This window comes from Astatotilapia calliptera, chromosome 5, assembly GCF_964374335.1.
Source record: "Astatotilapia calliptera chromosome 5, fAstCal68.1, whole genome shotgun sequence".
NCBI classification, from domain to species: domain Eukaryota; kingdom Metazoa; phylum Chordata; class Actinopteri; order Cichliformes; family Cichlidae; genus Astatotilapia; species Astatotilapia calliptera.
This window is the reverse complement of record NC_137426.1, coordinates 20,163,054-20,180,067: the sequence shown is the minus strand read 5'-3', so window position 1 is coordinate 20,180,067 and position 17,014 is coordinate 20,163,054. Positions and strand designations below refer to the sequence as shown.

Genomic DNA, 17,014 nt, shown 5'->3' with positions numbered 1-17,014 from the left:
TGTCACTTTTGAAGGTGTGGCGGAGACAAGGTCCCTGATCAAGGGGGTATCCATCGTTCCTTTGCATCAAATGCAGATCCAGGCAGAGGGCTAAAACAATGATTGGGATCAGGAATATGAATCCAACTCATGCTATATTGCACTCAAACTTGACTGCTAATTTTACAAGCTAAACCATTTTAGGCCATCACAAGATCAGATTTTACAGGATGATACTGTATGTTTTTACAGGACAAGGCTGTAAAAACACAATGACACTGCTACAATAAATACTCAAACAGTTTGGTATTATTTTTAGCAGATGAAGTTATACAACTTCAACTATAAGCTACATACCAAAAATCATAAAATGCTTTTAGCCTATCAGTGCAAATAGCTCCTCGATATTCATTAATGATTGCATTAGCAACAATCAAGCTAACTTTACCCCTGTTAGCAGACCTACACTTTCACACACGCGCGCTTTATCTCACGTTGGTGAACACACACTCCGGTGGATACACTGGGGTCCCCAACGACACTTGATACATTTTACACGTAGACTGGAATAGCTGTGAAATCGATCCTCCAACCGCTGTACCACCTGAGCCACAGCCACCCAACCATCACATTCATACAAAGGAATGAAATTAAAACAAGCAAGTAGCTTTTTACAATTTTTATTGTTGCTGGAGGCTCTAATACAATATGAGTCATAAGCTTTACAAAATAAAAACAAACAAAAAAAAAAATACAAAGATTCCCCTCCAAAATGGAAACAAAGGTTTCCACTGTGACACCAAGACAAACTGTGACCCCCAACAAAGACATAATAGGTGAGGATAGAGAAGACGTTAACAGGCTGAACAAAGGGGAAGCAAACTGTCATATTATACAGTGTGTGTGTGTGTGAGGGGAGTTGATTATGACGAGGGTGTACCCGGCGATAATAACAGTCCATCCCTATGTTTGAGAAGTTTTCATTTCCACCCTCTGCAGCTCCACAAAGGCTCTCATGCATGTGGACAGAGTGGAAATAAAGTGTAAAAACGTTCTTGCTCACACAGAAAGGCCGCCCTCGTCTTTGCACCGTTTATATCGCCCAGAAGAATAACCACTTGATATACATGGACAGTTTTAATTCTATACAAATATATTTGGGTTGGGTGGGGGGGGTGTCATAGGAAAAAAAAAAGATAGATGCAAGAATATAATTTGATGAACATAATGACACCACTGCCAAGCCTCCACCACCTACTGCACAGTCTGTGTCCTCGTCACAGAGGAAGAGCAGGGCCAGAGTCGCTCGTTACAAATCGACTGAGGACATATCAGCTGTGAGAACATCAGGGATTATTATTAGAGTGACCCTTGAGATTATCATTAACCGTGGTAATACTATCATATTCATAACATGGGAGGGAGGGGGGGAGAGAGAGAGAGGGGCAAAGACAAACAGAGCGTGAGTGAATGGCTTCATGGCAGATGAGATGCATGAAAACAACCAGACAAAAAAAAAGAAAAAAAAAAAGCTAAGCATTTCTCCTTTTTTATTTTTCCACAAATAAACAAGAGTGCAGCACTGAAACAGGCATGGAGGAAGAGACATAAAGAAACAGAGAAAAGATGGCAGGGATGAGGCAGAGAGAGAAACAGAGAGACAGAAGAAAACAACAGTAGCATCTCTAGCTGTTATGTTTGCGTTTGAGCGCCTCCATCAGGTCGACCTTCAGAGCATCCTGCTTTGACTTGTCAGCCAGAGTCTGCACACTCCTGTGTGGAGGAGACACCAAAAAACAAGGTGAGAAAAGTCAGTGGGAGCAAAAAAGAAAAAAAAAAAATCAAACAAGAAAACATCAAAGGGCTCGAAAAAGTTTCTCCAGTGAGACAGAAACACTCGGGCTGTAGGAAATTTATTAGTAACAATTCAAGTCTTCCTCTCTGTGGGGAGACCTTTTTATGTCTCACCACAGAGAGATTTCATATGGTTATGACAACATGTTAGCTGTTTACACACTGCACACATAACCACCCGTTAAAGTCAGTTGTCGTCATGCAGTTGCAGCTTTATTATGACCCTGACAAACTTATATTTTACACTCACCGAACACCAAACCTCTTCAACTGCTCTTTAAAGTAAATACCTAAATGAGCCAATCACATCACAGCAAAGTTGGAATATTTTATAAACCCCTGATCTACCTGCACAACCATCTCTAGGGTTTACAGAGAATAATGAAAAACTAAGAGATAAATAAGACAATTCACAGACTGTTTTGAGGTGACAGGAAGACAACAGTAATTCAAATAACTACTCATTATGACCAAAGTATGCAGAGGAGCATCTCGGAACACACCACAGTCTACCCGAGTACTATTACTGGCAAAGTCCATCCCTTTATAACCACAGTGTACCCATCTTCTGGTGGCTGCTTCCAGCAGAATAACACACCATGTTGCAAAGCTCAAATCATCGCACAATACGTACACAGTCACCAGATCTCAATACAATAGAGCTCCTATAGGTCGTGGTGGTCACATCATGTATGTGCAGCCAGCAAATCTGCAGCAACTGTGTGATGCAATCATGTCAACATGGACCATGCCACAAGACTTCAAGCAAAAAAGTGGTGTCCTACCCAGCAGTAGCAAGGTGCGCCTAATAAAGCCTCCGGGTGAGTGTATGTGAACATATCCACTTATTCTGCCTTCTTCTGAAGATGCCACCCCGTTAATCATCCATTTCCTGTTTTCTTTACAGTGCTGTGCTTTCACACACAGTGTTTTCAGTGCTACACGCTGAGTAAACACGGCATCTTAGAAAAACCTTATTAGGGCAGCAAAGTGCAAAACAACACCCGGGTGAGTCATTTGAATACTCTGACTTGGTTAGTATGCTACTCTGTCAGAAATCAGCTGTTGAACACAAAGATAAACAAAACTTGCAATACAGCCTTTTGATCTTCAACACTACACGATCATTCAAACTTCTAACAGTGCACATACGTAAACAATTTGAGGGGGGAAAAGGTGCTTTAATTTTTTTTTCTGTACATATCTTCATTTCCCTTTGAATGTCAGCCTTCACTCTTAACAGCCTGTTCCTGTTTTTACATTTGCTGCTCTACTTCCCCATGAAACCTCTTTCACTGCTGTTCCATCCGATCAAAGACTAACTCTCCCAGCAAATAATGATTAACAGAAACTGTAAGGATCAATTGTCAGTGTTATTGAGGTTATGTCATAAACCTTAAGACAAAGATAGACACACCCACAAAGACAAACTTCTCCATGCTAGGTTGTACCTTTGACCCCTTCTCAATGGAGGTCTGTCGCTGGGTGAGCACCTGTGACAGCTCCTTTTGGAGCTGCCAGTACTTTTGATTGTCACGCAAAGACTCAATAGATCTGGAGCACAGAGGGGAGAGGCAGCAAGGGAGGAGAGGTGACAGAGGGATTAAAGAGGAGGAGAGACACTGATAGTGGAAATGTGGTACAAAGGGCAGCAACAAAAAAAAGGACAGGAGCAGTTGAGGAAAGGACTGAAATGTTCGAAGCAGTTGTGACAGAACTGTATTGAGTGACTGTGTTTTTTAACAATGAAACACCCATCTCCACGGTGACGCCGTTTAAGTTTAGTACTAATTCAGGACAATGCACAACAAAAACAGTTTATGAAAAAACGCTATGTTGATTCCACATATTTTGTGGACTTGAATGTCGCCTACTTTGTAGACAGGCTACTGTAAGCACCATGTTGTTGTGGAAAATGATTAATCTACTGTGAAATGAACTGAAAGCATGTACCACGTAGCCAATGTTTGTGGATTATGAAGAATCGATTTGAAGAATGAAGAACAAGATTTGTTTTGCAGCCGTTTTTTGCGGCCAATAAACAAATGGATCTTGTGTCCTTGGAATAACTGCATCAGCGAGGAATCTTTTGTGGCACCAGCAGTTCCTCTGTGGGCACCGAGAGTTTCACTAACCTGGCTGTCAAAAGGTCTCTACAATCTGTTGAGTCCTGAGCTGCATCAGCTGCTAATGATGATGGCTTAAAAACGTTCAAGGAGTTTGTGACGTAATCGGGTTTGTTCTACACACGGTCAAACCCGCAAACGGCTGATTTACACTTGTGCAGTGAATCTTTGCCTACAACATCACGATTGGCCTTCATTCTAGTGTGTTTTGCGAATTACCTTGTGGTCATGTCCAAGTGTTTTATGCGATAGTAATAAACGAAAAAATTGAACTTTTCTGTCTTCTGGGTCTCTGCTCTTTGTTGTGATCAGTGATTGTCCTCTATATTGAGACTATGATTATTATTCCTTATAAAGAGACAATTATTATTCTCTTACTGATAAATTCAAACACTGGGGCAAAAAAAAAATGCATAGGAGGAATGCAGTAGGCCAATCTCAATAGTTTCAGGATGCTTCAATGCAGCATGTAGTTACATTACCAGAAAGATGCACATCAAATTATGGCGGATGTTACATTGTGGGTTTTCAGAGGGATCTTCGGTTATATCACACGTACGAAAGTATAAAGCCCCTGTAAGCCACTCATTGAAATTGGGGTGAAACACAGCTAAACCTCAGTTACCCACAGTGTTGGTGATTTGAACCACACTTTGGAGCAGTGCTTCCAAAGATCTGCAATTTATAAGCTTGACACAGCGTCAGTATCGAGCGTCCATCTCTAGGCACAGGGAAGGAGCAGGTGTAGTGAAAAGAAGACGAAATGCAGCTGAGACGAGGGGCAGCAAAAGCAGACTCAAATAATCAGATACAGGGTTGAGACTGAAACACAGGAGGTGAGACAACATCTGTCGTCTGAGCTGCTGACTGGAAGTGCTGTGGAAGAAAACATGATCCCATGATGTAGAGAGCTAATGCAGCAGTACCTCAGGCCGTTGACGATGTCCTTGGTCTTCCCAAAGTAGATTTCATTCAGTGTGGAGCGGATCTTATTCTCCATATCCTAGAAAAACAATATGAATGCATTATAACTGCTAGTTCTATTCTTCTATTTGATTCTTAAAAGCTTGACTTCGTGAACATGGAGTTGTGTGACAGCGATGTAAAGTATGACAGGTTTTGTAATGTCCTGTGTAGCGAAGGGATTTTCCTCTGCTGAATGTGAAAAAACAGTAAATCAAGAGTGAAGAATGAAGCACTCACCACCACTGTGACTGTGGCTTACTGTCTATGATGCATGTTAAGGATTTTACTTGTGAACTGCTTATGCAAAAAAAAAAAAGTCCCCAAAAATATTCCCGCAGAACCTGTTACATGCAAATATACAAAGATATCACAATCGAGATGTCACGAAACTGAAACTGAATCTTATCCATCAACACTACAAAATTTCACACAGCTGCAACAAAGCCATGGCCATTTCAAACCACTTTTTACACTTGTACTCCCTGTATATGCACCCAACACAGGACTCCTATGATTCACTTTCTATCAGCAATGTGAAGTAGCACTGTGGTATGCTAATGCAAAGGCTTCCTCTTAGTCGGTTTCATAACCACTTTTGCGCCGTTTTAAGTCTTTACTTGAACAGCAGTAAGACTGGCAATTGCAAAAAGAGGCATTGCAAGAGAGCAAAACACAAGTAAGCTGCTGGATTAGCTTGTTTATCACATGACTTTTGAAGTCATGCAGAGTCCTGCATAGGAGACTGATTCAGGAGAAACACACTGCAGTCATTTTACGGCTTTTAGCAGTATCGCTGCTTCAGACAAGGAGAGGGAAGGAAATTAAGTCGACGGTTTTACTGACTTCAACGAGGCGGCCGATGTTAGCGATGTGGGGTGAGGACTCTCCAACCGTCTCGTCTTTCTCCATCTGTTTAAAAAACGGAGAAAAAAAGAGATACCACGTTCAGTTAATTAATTCATCCCTATACCATGAGAGGACCAATCAGCCGTTTAGTTCAACACGCTACCTGTCTTGTAAGGCTGCCGCCGAGGTTCATGGTACCGGAGCCAGTTTTCGTTGTCTGGAGCCACAGCATGACAGTGGAGGTGAGTTTGTAGTGAGCGGTACGGCCACTGGACTTCTCCTGTTTGCAAAAACAGAGGCAACAAGCAATTATGCAAAACATGACAACATGTTACCATCCAGAAAAGATAATGGTGCATGTTTGTGAAGCTCTGCTGTGCGTGTGGCACATGGAGCTGAGCGAGGAAAGACAACTACTCGAGCTGCTGTCAACCCGGTCCATTACCGTAAGTGCACTAAAAGCTTAGTTTTAACCCTAAACTCCAGACAGTCATGCAAAAGCATCTTCAATCTGGCAACAGTGTCCTGGATGCTAGAAGCTCTCCTGGCTGACAATGGTACAGCTGCTAAATATCAAACAAGCCTGTAAAATATCAAACAGCTTCATTCATCTGCTTCTCACCTGCACCTCCACCACATGAATGGAGTCCCAGCACCCTTTGATCTTCTTGGATCCATCTCCAGCCTTCTTAATGAGAATAACTCCTGCAAAGCCGTGATCCAAATCCCAGAGGTACACGGAGGAAACCCCACCTTCAAAGTACCTGAATAACACAGACATCAGATGTCACAAGAGGCTGAAACTGACAGGTTATCAAACACTCCACATTAGATTTCTTCTCTGGCACTTACAGGTCTCTGTACTGATCGAAGGCATTGTTTGCCTCAACCTCGAGTTTCCTCAGGCGGGCTGAAGGCATTGCACCGTCTTCAATGGGAGGTTCATACTTATTACTCCACGGGGATCTGAGGAATGAAACATTCAGATTTTAGACAGAGGTATATATTAAATTTAGCTGTTAGAAACATACTTGTGATACTAGTGTTTAAAAGTGAAAACAGTGACCTGCTTGAAGTGAAACCTTAAGCTTGCATTACACAAGCAAAGGTCCAAACATCAAAGGAGGTTAAGTTCACGGTCCTCATATAGGTGAAGCATAAGTTAAAGTATGAAGACATTTTTTTAAAAATTCATTTTATACTTAATTTGATCTTTCTCTCAATGCCCATGATACCGTCATGAACCTCTATCAAATGGGTTGCTGTTACATTGACTTTACATGGTGCAAATTTGTCAAATATTTTGAAAAAATTATAATAAATCAGGTTTAATTCTTGAATTTTTATGTATTAAGCTTTAAATCTAAAACAGAGCTAAATAATGTGCTGGTTTTATTACGATTTTTTTATTAAGACAAACTGAAAAATGTGCGTTCTTGGAAACGTGGACATTTTGTTGCCTTTTAGCGTGACAGACAAAAACTGAAATTTCATTTGTTCTACCTCAGCACTATACTGATTATAACAGACACTGCCTGGCAAAAACAAAACATCAGAACCCGGAGATACCTGAGCAAATGGATAAGAGCCTTGGGAAGAGAGAGGCTCAGGGTGGATGGGAAATAATTTTCATGTGTGGATTGGCCACCACAGAGTCCAGACTTTAACCCCACTGAGAATATTTTGGTTGTGGTAGAGACGATTTTACGCAGTAGTCTGACTCTTCCACCATGATCAAAAGATCTTGGTGAAGAAATGAATGAAACTCTGGATAGAAATATCTTCTGACATTGCTTAAGCTCAACAATCACAGCGAACTTGTGCCACCATTAAAGCTAAAGGCAGCCCAACAAAATATCCCCATTTTTACCCCACAGTCTGCAGCGTATGTTCCTTTGAGTGGGGTAAAATCCAGCTATGACCGCTACCTGTAGGAGTCGCCGTCTCGGTTGTAATCACAGAGCAGATAGTCTTTCCCCACCACTTTGTCTCGTGCGATCTTTAGGGGCTGGTCCACAGAGGAGAGGAGGTCCTCACACAGACTGGGCACCTGGATGCAAACATGGGGAGAAAAAGCTCAGTACATGACCACAGATGATTAATTACAGCAGCTGCAGAGCATCTAAACCCCTCAAACATTTCATAAAGTCTGTTCCGTATGACGTGAGAGTACTCAAGAGACATGAAAGGGTGTTTTGGTAAAATTAGCCTTCCTAGAACAGATACCAGCTTGGAGAGAAGAAAAAAAAAAATCACTGATACGTGGAGGAACAGTCTAACAAAACACAGAGGATCACGTCATGTGATCTTCTCATTGTAGATGAAAACATACTTTTAAGTTCTCATCTTTCGCTCACATTCCAGTTTCACCCCATAAGCAGAGGTTACTGAGAGGAGACGGAATAAAATATCATTGGGAAACATAATATCTGCAGGATAAGGGGGTACAAATTAGTTCTCACAGACTGACATGGAGTCCCTTTGCTATGCGTTCCTGCATCAGCGCATAGACACAAAGGAGCGCCTGTTACCCAGGCCAAAAAAAAAGCCCCATACCCCTGAACAAACACACACACACAAACACACGCACGCACGCACACACACCTGGCAGCCTAGACTGGCTGAGACAAGCCAAACAAGGGTGGACAAAATCCAGTGGGAAGAGCATGTAGTGGTGAGGGTGGGGGGTGGTCAGAGAGGAGAAGAGGAGGCGGAAAGAGAGAGGTGATTTCAGATGATTACGTGGAAGAGTTGGCGAAGGGACTGAGCCTAAAGGTGCCTGGCAGCAGAAGTGATGGACAGCTGTGATAATAATCACTAACAACCAGCCACAGTGGTCATAGGGTAAGGAAAGAACAGATGTCCGGGTGGGTGGGGGAGAAGGGTTAAAGGTGAGAGAAGAGGAAGTTGAGCAGGTGGGGAGTCTGGCTGAAAGGGTACGGATATACCCACAAAAATAAGGTGCAATGCAAACAGAGGCACAAGTGTGATTTGATTTGTGTCCAGTTATAACCTGTCAGCTTTAGCTGAGACTGTTGTTAAAATGCGCCGAGTAACTCGACCAACTTCAAATACAGAAAACTGCAGGGGGGGGGGGAAGTAATAACTATCACACAAGCAGAAGTTTTTCCTCTTTGGTGTGGCTACTTCCACTCTGAACAAATATGATTAAACCCTTTTTAAAATGCTGAAAATAGTATCAGTTACCCAGATAATACAGTGGTGTGTAGCAAAACTCACTTGTATAATATGAAAATAAATACCACATATAGAGATATGCAAATACTTTAAGACATGCGATTATTTGAAAGACCTTTTCCCAAATCAGACCGACTGACATTTTATGGTAGCTTGATAAAACAAATCCATAATAAATTGTTATTAGCACATTACTAATACTACTATTTATATTCACCAGCCATTTTATTAGGCATAGCCTGGGTTGGACCCTCTTTTGCCTTCCGAAGTCCTTTAATACTTCGTGGCAGAGATTCAACAAGGTGCTGGAAACATATCCTCAGAGATTTTCATCCATACTGACACGACAGCAGTTGACGTGATAGGTGCTGCTTATTTCTCGTGTGTATGTCCATGATGCAAATCTCCTTTTCCACCACATCCCATAGCTGCTCTATTCTTGGACTGAGATCTGATGACTGCAGAGGCCATTTGAATACAGAGCACTCATTGTTATGTTGAAGAAACCAGTCTGAGATGATCTGAGCTCAGTTCCATGGTGTTCTATGTAGCTGGAAGCAGCCATGAGACGATGGGTAAAATGTGGTTATGAAAGGATGGACAAGGTTGGACAGGAAAAATTCTCAGTTAGGCTGTAATTTAAACAACGATCAGTTGGTACAAAGGGGCCTTAAATATGCCAAGATAAACCCCCACACTATTACACCACCACCGACAGCCTGAACTGTTGATACAATGCAGCAAGGGTCCAAGCTTTTATGTTGTTGCAGGAAGTCTGACCCTAACATCTGAATGTTGAAGCAGAAATCAACATTCTTCAGAGCAAGAAATGTTTATCTAGTCTTGTATTGTTAAACTTTGGTGAGCCTGTGTGAACTGTAGCCTCAGTTTCCTGTTCTTAGCTGACAATTAGCACCCAGTGTGGTCTTCTGCTGCTGTAGGTTTAAAAAAAAAAAAAAAAAAAAAAAAAAAAAAAAAAACATTACACACACCACACACACAAAAAAAAAAAAAAAAATCAGAGCTCCTCTGCAAACCTTTGTTGTAATGAGTAGCTATTTAAGTTCCTAAAGCAGTCTCTTCTCTGACGACTGGAATCAACAAAGTGTCCGTGTAAATAGCTGCTTAGACAGCTGCGTTAACAGGCAGTTGTGGTGTACCTAACAAATTATTCAACCTTAGAAGTAAAAGTTATCTAAAGTTTAATAAGTGACTTGTCCATTCATGGGAAATTTTTAGACTAAATACAGAGACACTCTGGAGAAGAACAGATTTCACTCTCAGTTGTGAATCAGACAGTAACTCACCAGGTCAATGAGGTCACTGAGGTTCTTCTCGATCTGCTGAGGAGGCAGACGCCTCATCAGGTCCAGAGCACAATCCAGCTGCTGGTCATTCTGAAAAACAACCAGCAGAGACAACGGCTTACTGCACTGTAACATTAGATCACAGTTAAAAAATGAATTCAAAACAAAATGTTTGTGCTATAGAGAATAAACAAGACACAGATTGTGTGGGGTTTTTTAACATTAAACTAACATTGGTGGTCTGCGGGCTTCTCTTGGTCACCACTGAAGAGAGCTAAGTTGTTCCACGAAACTGAAGTGAAACTGAGTGTTAAAACTATGAAAAGTGTCCACTGCAGCGACCGTCTGTACTGCTCATGGCGTAGTTTTTCATCGCCTAGATTTCTGCACTCTCTTTTCGAGCGGAGCTCTGCTGTCACTCTTCCCCCTTCTGGCCGACTTTTCAACTAATCTGACCAACGCAAAGCATCATCAGTGCCAAACTAACTGCTGGTTTCTTCAAGGACTGCATCCAAGCATGTTACGTTTCTGCATGTTGCAGATTTGGTACTGTAAGTTCACCACAGCTAACCTTTTACATTTGTTTATTTATAAGGAACCCCATTAGCTTCCACAACAGTGGTTGCTAGTCTTCCTGGGGCCCAAACCAAGTGAAAGGACATTTACAGTATTTGTCTTTTTCTGTGCCAAAAGCACAGCTACTAACAGTTAAAGAGGAAAACTTAGATTTTACAGGCAGTGCTGACTGGAAGGATCACCTGAACTCTTCCTGTAACTTCATCTCTTCCCACAGACACCGAGGCAAGTTTGAATTCCTGACATGGTCTTTGTTTTCTGGATGATACACTTTAGCAGCCTGTGTTAACCAAAGTCCGCGGGTTTGTAACACAGAATTTCTTTGAAGGAACTTAAAAAAAAAAAACCCCAAAAAAACCCAACATACTCAATCTGTCATCTTAAGATCAGCTAACACCTCTTCATGCACTGCAGATTCATCTCAATAATATATTCACGAGAATGGGTTTCTGAATGTCCAACAATGGCGTGCAGGGATGACACATTGCTCCAAAAGCAGATGCTCATGTTAAATAGGGCCAACAAATTATTCAGGGGCCAAAAGGTCAAAATGCTATTCTTAAGAAGAGAATAGCATTGTCTTAAAGCACACAGCCTCCATTCATCTGCTGTTAAATCCTTCTGTTTGTGGGGGACAGCCAATCAGAAGAAAGTGAGATGAGCCAAAACAGGTAAATGGCGAATACAAGTCTAATATTGGGGGTTGGGGGAAAAAAGCAGGTTCCATTTAATAAAGAAATGCTCTGCTGTGGTAATTAAAATGTTACTTAAAAGCACAACTTAAAAAAAATGAATCAGCTCTGCAAACTTACAGAGACTCACATTAACTGAGTAGCTGTATTACGCAGAGAAGTATAAATACGCACCCTCATGCTTGAGTAAACAAAGCAACCACACTGTACCCTCATCAGTGTCTCCACCACAGCACGGTAATAAAAGTCCTGCTACATTCTGTACATGGGTATGACTGCAGTTGCCGTGCAGGAAACCCTCACACCCTTGCAGGAAAACCTTTTCCCACACTGCTAGAATACAGACACACAACTTTCCAGCTCAGTAGACTGAACATCTCTCATGATTTGTCATGTGAGCACCTTGCAGAGAGTTGTGAAAAGAAAAGCTTCATTTAGGGTTAGGGGTTATAGTTACAGCACCTCAGTGCACAAGCTTGAAAGTTATCTAGGCTGTGTGGTGGTTCAAGGGTTCGTGTTTGGTTGATTAGTTTCATGTAGGAACAAAGGAGGGGAAGCCTGGTTAAAGAATCATCATCATGGGGCAACAGGAAGTGTGGTAGGGTAGCATTTAAAGGTCAGGTCCACCCTTATCATTCGAGTCAAACTTTTACTTTAGGGTTTAGGTAAAGAGACAGTGCAGTACAGTTTTTATTTGGAATTAACTGCTTACGGGTAATTCAGTTTTTAAGACTCAGCTGTTTACTATACATCTTATGTAGGAACTTCTCCGCTTCTGCAGACTGGGATGTGTTGGGAGACCAAAGGTAAAGCTAGCTGCTTGGACTTTGAATTTGGCCACAGATGAAACTTTCACACATTCAAGTTCTGGCAGGACAGAAACTTTCTAATCCAGTTCCTGCCACACACATACAGATATTCAATGACAAAATCCCTCCCCACCCACCTCCAAACGACCATTATCAACTTTGTCTGAATCACACAAGCTGACAGATTTATGCGACAATAAAATAAGGTGAACAATCGAAGCCTTGAAAATCCTGCACTGATGAAGCCGTCGTGATCAAAGGATCTTCATCTTTTCGCCTGATAAGCGTACAACTACGCTTTGCATCTACACTTCTTCCAAACTCCTAAGGTTTTCTCTTTTCCCCAACCTTGTAATTGGAACCTTTGATTAAGTACTGCAGAGTGAGCCTGCAATGCAATCAATCCCCCACCAAGCTGAGTCAGACAGATGCCTCTCATCTCTCTGTCAATCTGGCTTGTAAGACGATGGCTACAACTTCACAGTAAGGTTAAATCAATACACAGCCTAAAGGTACATTTGGTAGAATGATCAAAAACAGTGCACAGTAGCCATTATCTGCAGAACCAAAGGCACCAAAATCAATTTAGTGTCTTTACTACAGTCCGAACTGAAGTGGACTCATTTCAACTACAGTGTGAAGCAGCAGATCCAGTTGTATTAGCAATAACACATGTTGTTACCTTTATATGTTCCTTTAAAAAAGAAAAGAAAACAATGAAACCTGAAACAGCATCTTGGTCGTGCATCAGGTTTAGGATTAGGGAAATGGAAACCACTACAGTTATCTTTCACCAAGCAAACCATTCAGAACTAAATTAAGAACATGGTGATAACCACAGAGCACTGACATAACATAGCTTTTACCCCCAGGGGGTTTTCTGCCTTAACTATGCAGCGAACAGCAGGATGTTGGAGAAGAGCAGTGGATGGACCGGCCACAACATGAAACTCTGGGGAATGTGCCGGAAATTTTTTTTTAAGTGTGTGATAATAAAAAGGACCAAACATGTTTTTCAAGCTTCTCCATAGAAGGTACTGGCTTTGTCGCAAACACTTCCAGCCTGGCTTTATCAGACAATGATCAATGTTTTGACTGCCACTCAGCAATCTAGCTAAACATGTTTCATAATGCCTACTTAAAATCCATTAACATATATGGATTTACTTTACAATTCCTCGATCCTGACATCCATTACAAACAAAAACGTGCTTATGATATGTGTTTGGCGGCCAGAAAACACTGAACATGAAGCGAAAGAGGCTTCTAGAGGTGAGACAATCTAATATCACCACTCAAGTAAAGCCTTAAGAGAGTAAACCTAATAATCCATTACTCATAGCTCCTCAATCCATCCATAAATATTTTTCCTTAAGGTCGACCCGAACGTAACAGAATTTTTTAACGCAGATTTTCCCAGGCCACTTTGTCTCCTCCGAGATGATTTCTGCCTCGTTTCACGTTTCTCTCAACTGAAGGTTCCATCAGACACCTGTGCTTCTTGACACTGTGTTTAACAGCGCTCCTGTCTCCATGTAAACACTAGCTCAGACCAACAAGCCTCAGGGTCAGGGGGGAACGGCGAGGCTGGGCCCGGCAGGATGGATGAGGTGAGGAAGAGGAGAGTAGGCGACTGTGGAAGAAAAACAGCTGCTGTTCCCATTTTTCGAATGCTTTTATAAACAGTGTAAGACAGAGCAAGCCCATTTTATAAGTGGTCAAGTCAAGCATATATATATATATATATGATAAGCACAAATACGGGTCCAGTTAAAGCAAGCCTACTGCTATATGGGCTGAAAACGTAGGAGAATGAGCCAAAATAAGGAATAAGTAAACAGTGAGTGCTGTGTTGGTATGGATTGTTTGGACTGGGTGTAATAGCCTCATCCAGAGAAACCATTAGCTCAGTCAAGATCAAACTTATAAGGCTGGGAAAATCAGGCTGACAGCTTGTCATGGTTAGAAATAGGAGGAGCGAGCGGTCTTATTTTAGCTACAGGCATCCCGGCGCTTGGCTATTTTAGCCTGTGTGTAAGTGTATGTGCACAGGCGTGTGTGCGTGTGTCAGTGTGTTATATTAGGACCCTTCGCCATTACTATTAACCAACTTGTGTTAAATCCAAAACATCCTGTGCTAACTTTATGCCTACGGGGCATGTAGCCCGGCTAGCTATGAGCTAACTAGCAGGAAGAAACAGCAGCTAGCTTAACCACGAAGCTAATTCATTCTCATCCGGTAGTTCAGCGCAAGTTTTGCCAGCAGTGCAAGTTAAATATGCGTCGATGATTTATATCATCTGCTGCTCCTCTCCGGTTACTACCGTGCGCCTCTAGCCAGCGCTAGCTTAGCTTAGCACCCCCCTCCCTCCAGTTAGCAGCCCCGTCCCCATCTCTCCCAGCAGCCTGAACGCGGCCCTTACCATGTCTGCGGCGGTCTCAGCTGGGCAGGAGAGAGCACGACTTCACCGATGAGTGTACACCCTAACTTTACTATGGTTTAACAGGTCGCTCCTTTTGTCTCTTGTTGCTTTGATGTTTTTTGAGAGCCGTGATGAAGATGTTTTGTTCGCGTCTCCCTCTCTGAACCCAGCCCTGTCAGCGAAATTCACTTCCTCAACCGGGCTACAGGAAGGAGGCTGCAGTCACAAAAACAGGCCCCGGTTGCATGTCCGGGTCACTCTGGCCTTTCTCTGCAGCAGCCAATAGCGAAGGAGCAAGAAAGGCATTGCCAAGTATGGAAAGAGAGGAGTGGTGTAGTAAATGTGCTGTCAGAGATGGCAGCAGAGGGGGAGTTAAAAAATAAACCCCCAAAACACGGAGACTGCAGGCGGCGGCAAGTTTAACGTATACAGTGTCTCATGAACAAGAAAGCAGATCTTAATTTCTATTTTTCTGTGAGTTATTATGAACTACTTTCTCACTTTTATTTTTGTGCAATTAATCTTAAGTGGTAAGAGCAATTTTATATGTTTTTAAATTAAGTTATATCTTTAAATATTTAATAGTAGTTATTATAAAATAAAATCACTCCTAACTTGTTTTTGTTTTCATGTCATTTGTCTTATTTTATTGCCCTTTGTTCAGTTTAATATAATCTGAATGTTTCTTCAAGTGCATGATAGTGATGGAAGTTAATATATATCTATATGTATGGTAATCGGTTAGTTATTAATGCTAAGGGCACTGCTGTAAAGGCAAGCTGATCACCTTTGATAATTATTACTTGTAATACTGAGAGTTACCGTACTATGCAGAAGTCTCGAGCCACCCATAATTTCTCTATATTTTGCTGGGAAAATTAAAAATATATGCAGCTATTCATTGAAACTGAGTTTCAGCTTATATACTGATACAGTATATAAGGCAAAAACTGAGTTTGTGCTCTTCTGACGAGCTTGAAAGTCAATATTTGGTATGACCAACTTTATATTTCAGCACAGTCTGAACTCTCTTAGGCAAGCTTTCTTGTTATTTCTTTAAGCAGTCTTCAGGGATAGTTCTCGGGGCTTCTTGAAGGACATTCAACTCAGTGTGTTTGGAGTAATTGTCATACAGAAAAGTATATACTGTATATACTCACAACAGCCTGAACCCAAAATTTCAAATTTGGATTTATCACCCCTTCAGACCTACTGCCACTGATTTTCAGTCCAGTTCTTGTATAATTAGTCACACTGCAACCCTTTGTCCCTGTTTCCCTTCCTTAAGACTGACTTCTTGACAGCCACGCTTCCACTAAGACCATTTCTGATGAGGCTTCAGTGAACAGTAGATGGATCCAGTGAAGGGCCAGACGCATCGCTCTTATTTCTTTTTTGTTTTTGTTTCTTTATGTGTGACAAGCTGCTAGCAACAAAGTGCCTAAAGATGTAATTTAAAATCAGTACTTTGCTAAGTTGTCTGTTGTCTGTAGACACAATACTGGTTCGTCCCAGTGTTGTGTCTTCGGAATCATTCAAGCATAAGAGTCCTTCCCTTATGCTTGACTGATTCATAGGTCAGTGATAAGTGGCTTAACAAAGAAAATAAACATCACCCTGAAAAAACTAGACTGAAAATGAGTGAAAAAGCAGCCAGTGTCCAAAGAAAAACTTTGAAAGACCTTCAGAAAGCCTGGAGAGCTATTGGTCAAGAACACTTTAAAAAATGTATAAGAAAGTCTGTGTCTCCAAGGAAACAAAATATAAAGAAACCGGGGGCGGGTCAAGACTTTTGCGTATAATGACATTATGCCAACTAGGTTCTCCCCTAGAAAGAAGCTGCGTACATCCTATTTTGTTTGCAAATTAGAAACCTGCCTGCAAACTTCACTAACATCTGTATATTACTGAGTGTTTGGAACAGCTCCACTTCCAGCATAAACAATCAGTGTTACACACAGGGTGTTTCTGAGAAAATAAAATAAGAAAAAAGGCTAAATTCTTACTTAACACATAGCATATTTAATCACACGGGCAACCAATTTCAGTGGCAACTTTGTTTATTTCTTTTAATTGTGGTTGCATTAAACTGAAAACCCTGGCCTGCACACATCTGATGTGCAACACTTTGTGAATGCATGCAGAATTTCCTGCACACATATGCGTTTGGGCGAGATGACTAATCAACTAATCAAAGTGGAAGTTTTAAGGTAAGGTCAAATATAACCCAGAAAAAAT

General features: G+C 41.5%; 1 protein-coding gene across 2 annotated transcripts; it reads right to left on the bottom strand.

Moving 5' to 3' along the window:
- Positions 1–643: 643 nt before the first annotated feature.
- On the bottom strand, positions 644–15,096 carry capzb (capping actin protein of muscle Z-line subunit beta). 2 transcript variants are annotated; one of them, XM_026167917.2, is made up of 10 exons: positions 14,777–15,096; positions 10,277–10,366; positions 7,700–7,821; positions 6,624–6,737; positions 6,394–6,535; positions 5,935–6,051; positions 5,769–5,834; positions 4,886–4,962; positions 3,285–3,387; positions 644–1,752 (listed from the first exon to the last, which is right to left on the bottom strand). In XM_026167917.2, the coding sequence occupies exons 1-10, from the start codon at positions 14,777–14,779 to the stop codon at positions 1,732–1,734; spliced, it is 855 nt and encodes a 284-aa protein (XP_026023702.1). In that variant the 5' UTR covers positions 14,780–15,096; the 3' UTR covers positions 644–1,731. The 2 variants fall into 2 exon arrangements, with proteins under 2 accessions (XP_026023702.1, XP_026023704.1); XM_026167919.2 differs by lacking the exon at positions 3,285–3,387.
- Positions 15,097–17,014: the final 1,918 nt, after the last annotated feature.

Excerpts from the sequence above, each read along its gene's own strand:
- capzb (XM_026167917.2), bottom strand. Across the intron at positions 6,738-7,699 it reads CGAGACGGCGACTCCTACAG|ATCCCCGTGGAGTAATAAGT; the intron begins GTAGCGGTCATA and ends TTCATTCCTCAG. Across the intron at positions 6,536-6,623 it reads TTCGATCAGTACAGAGACCT|GTACTTTGAAGGTGGGGTTT; the intron begins GTAAGTGCCAGA and ends TGTGTTATTCAG.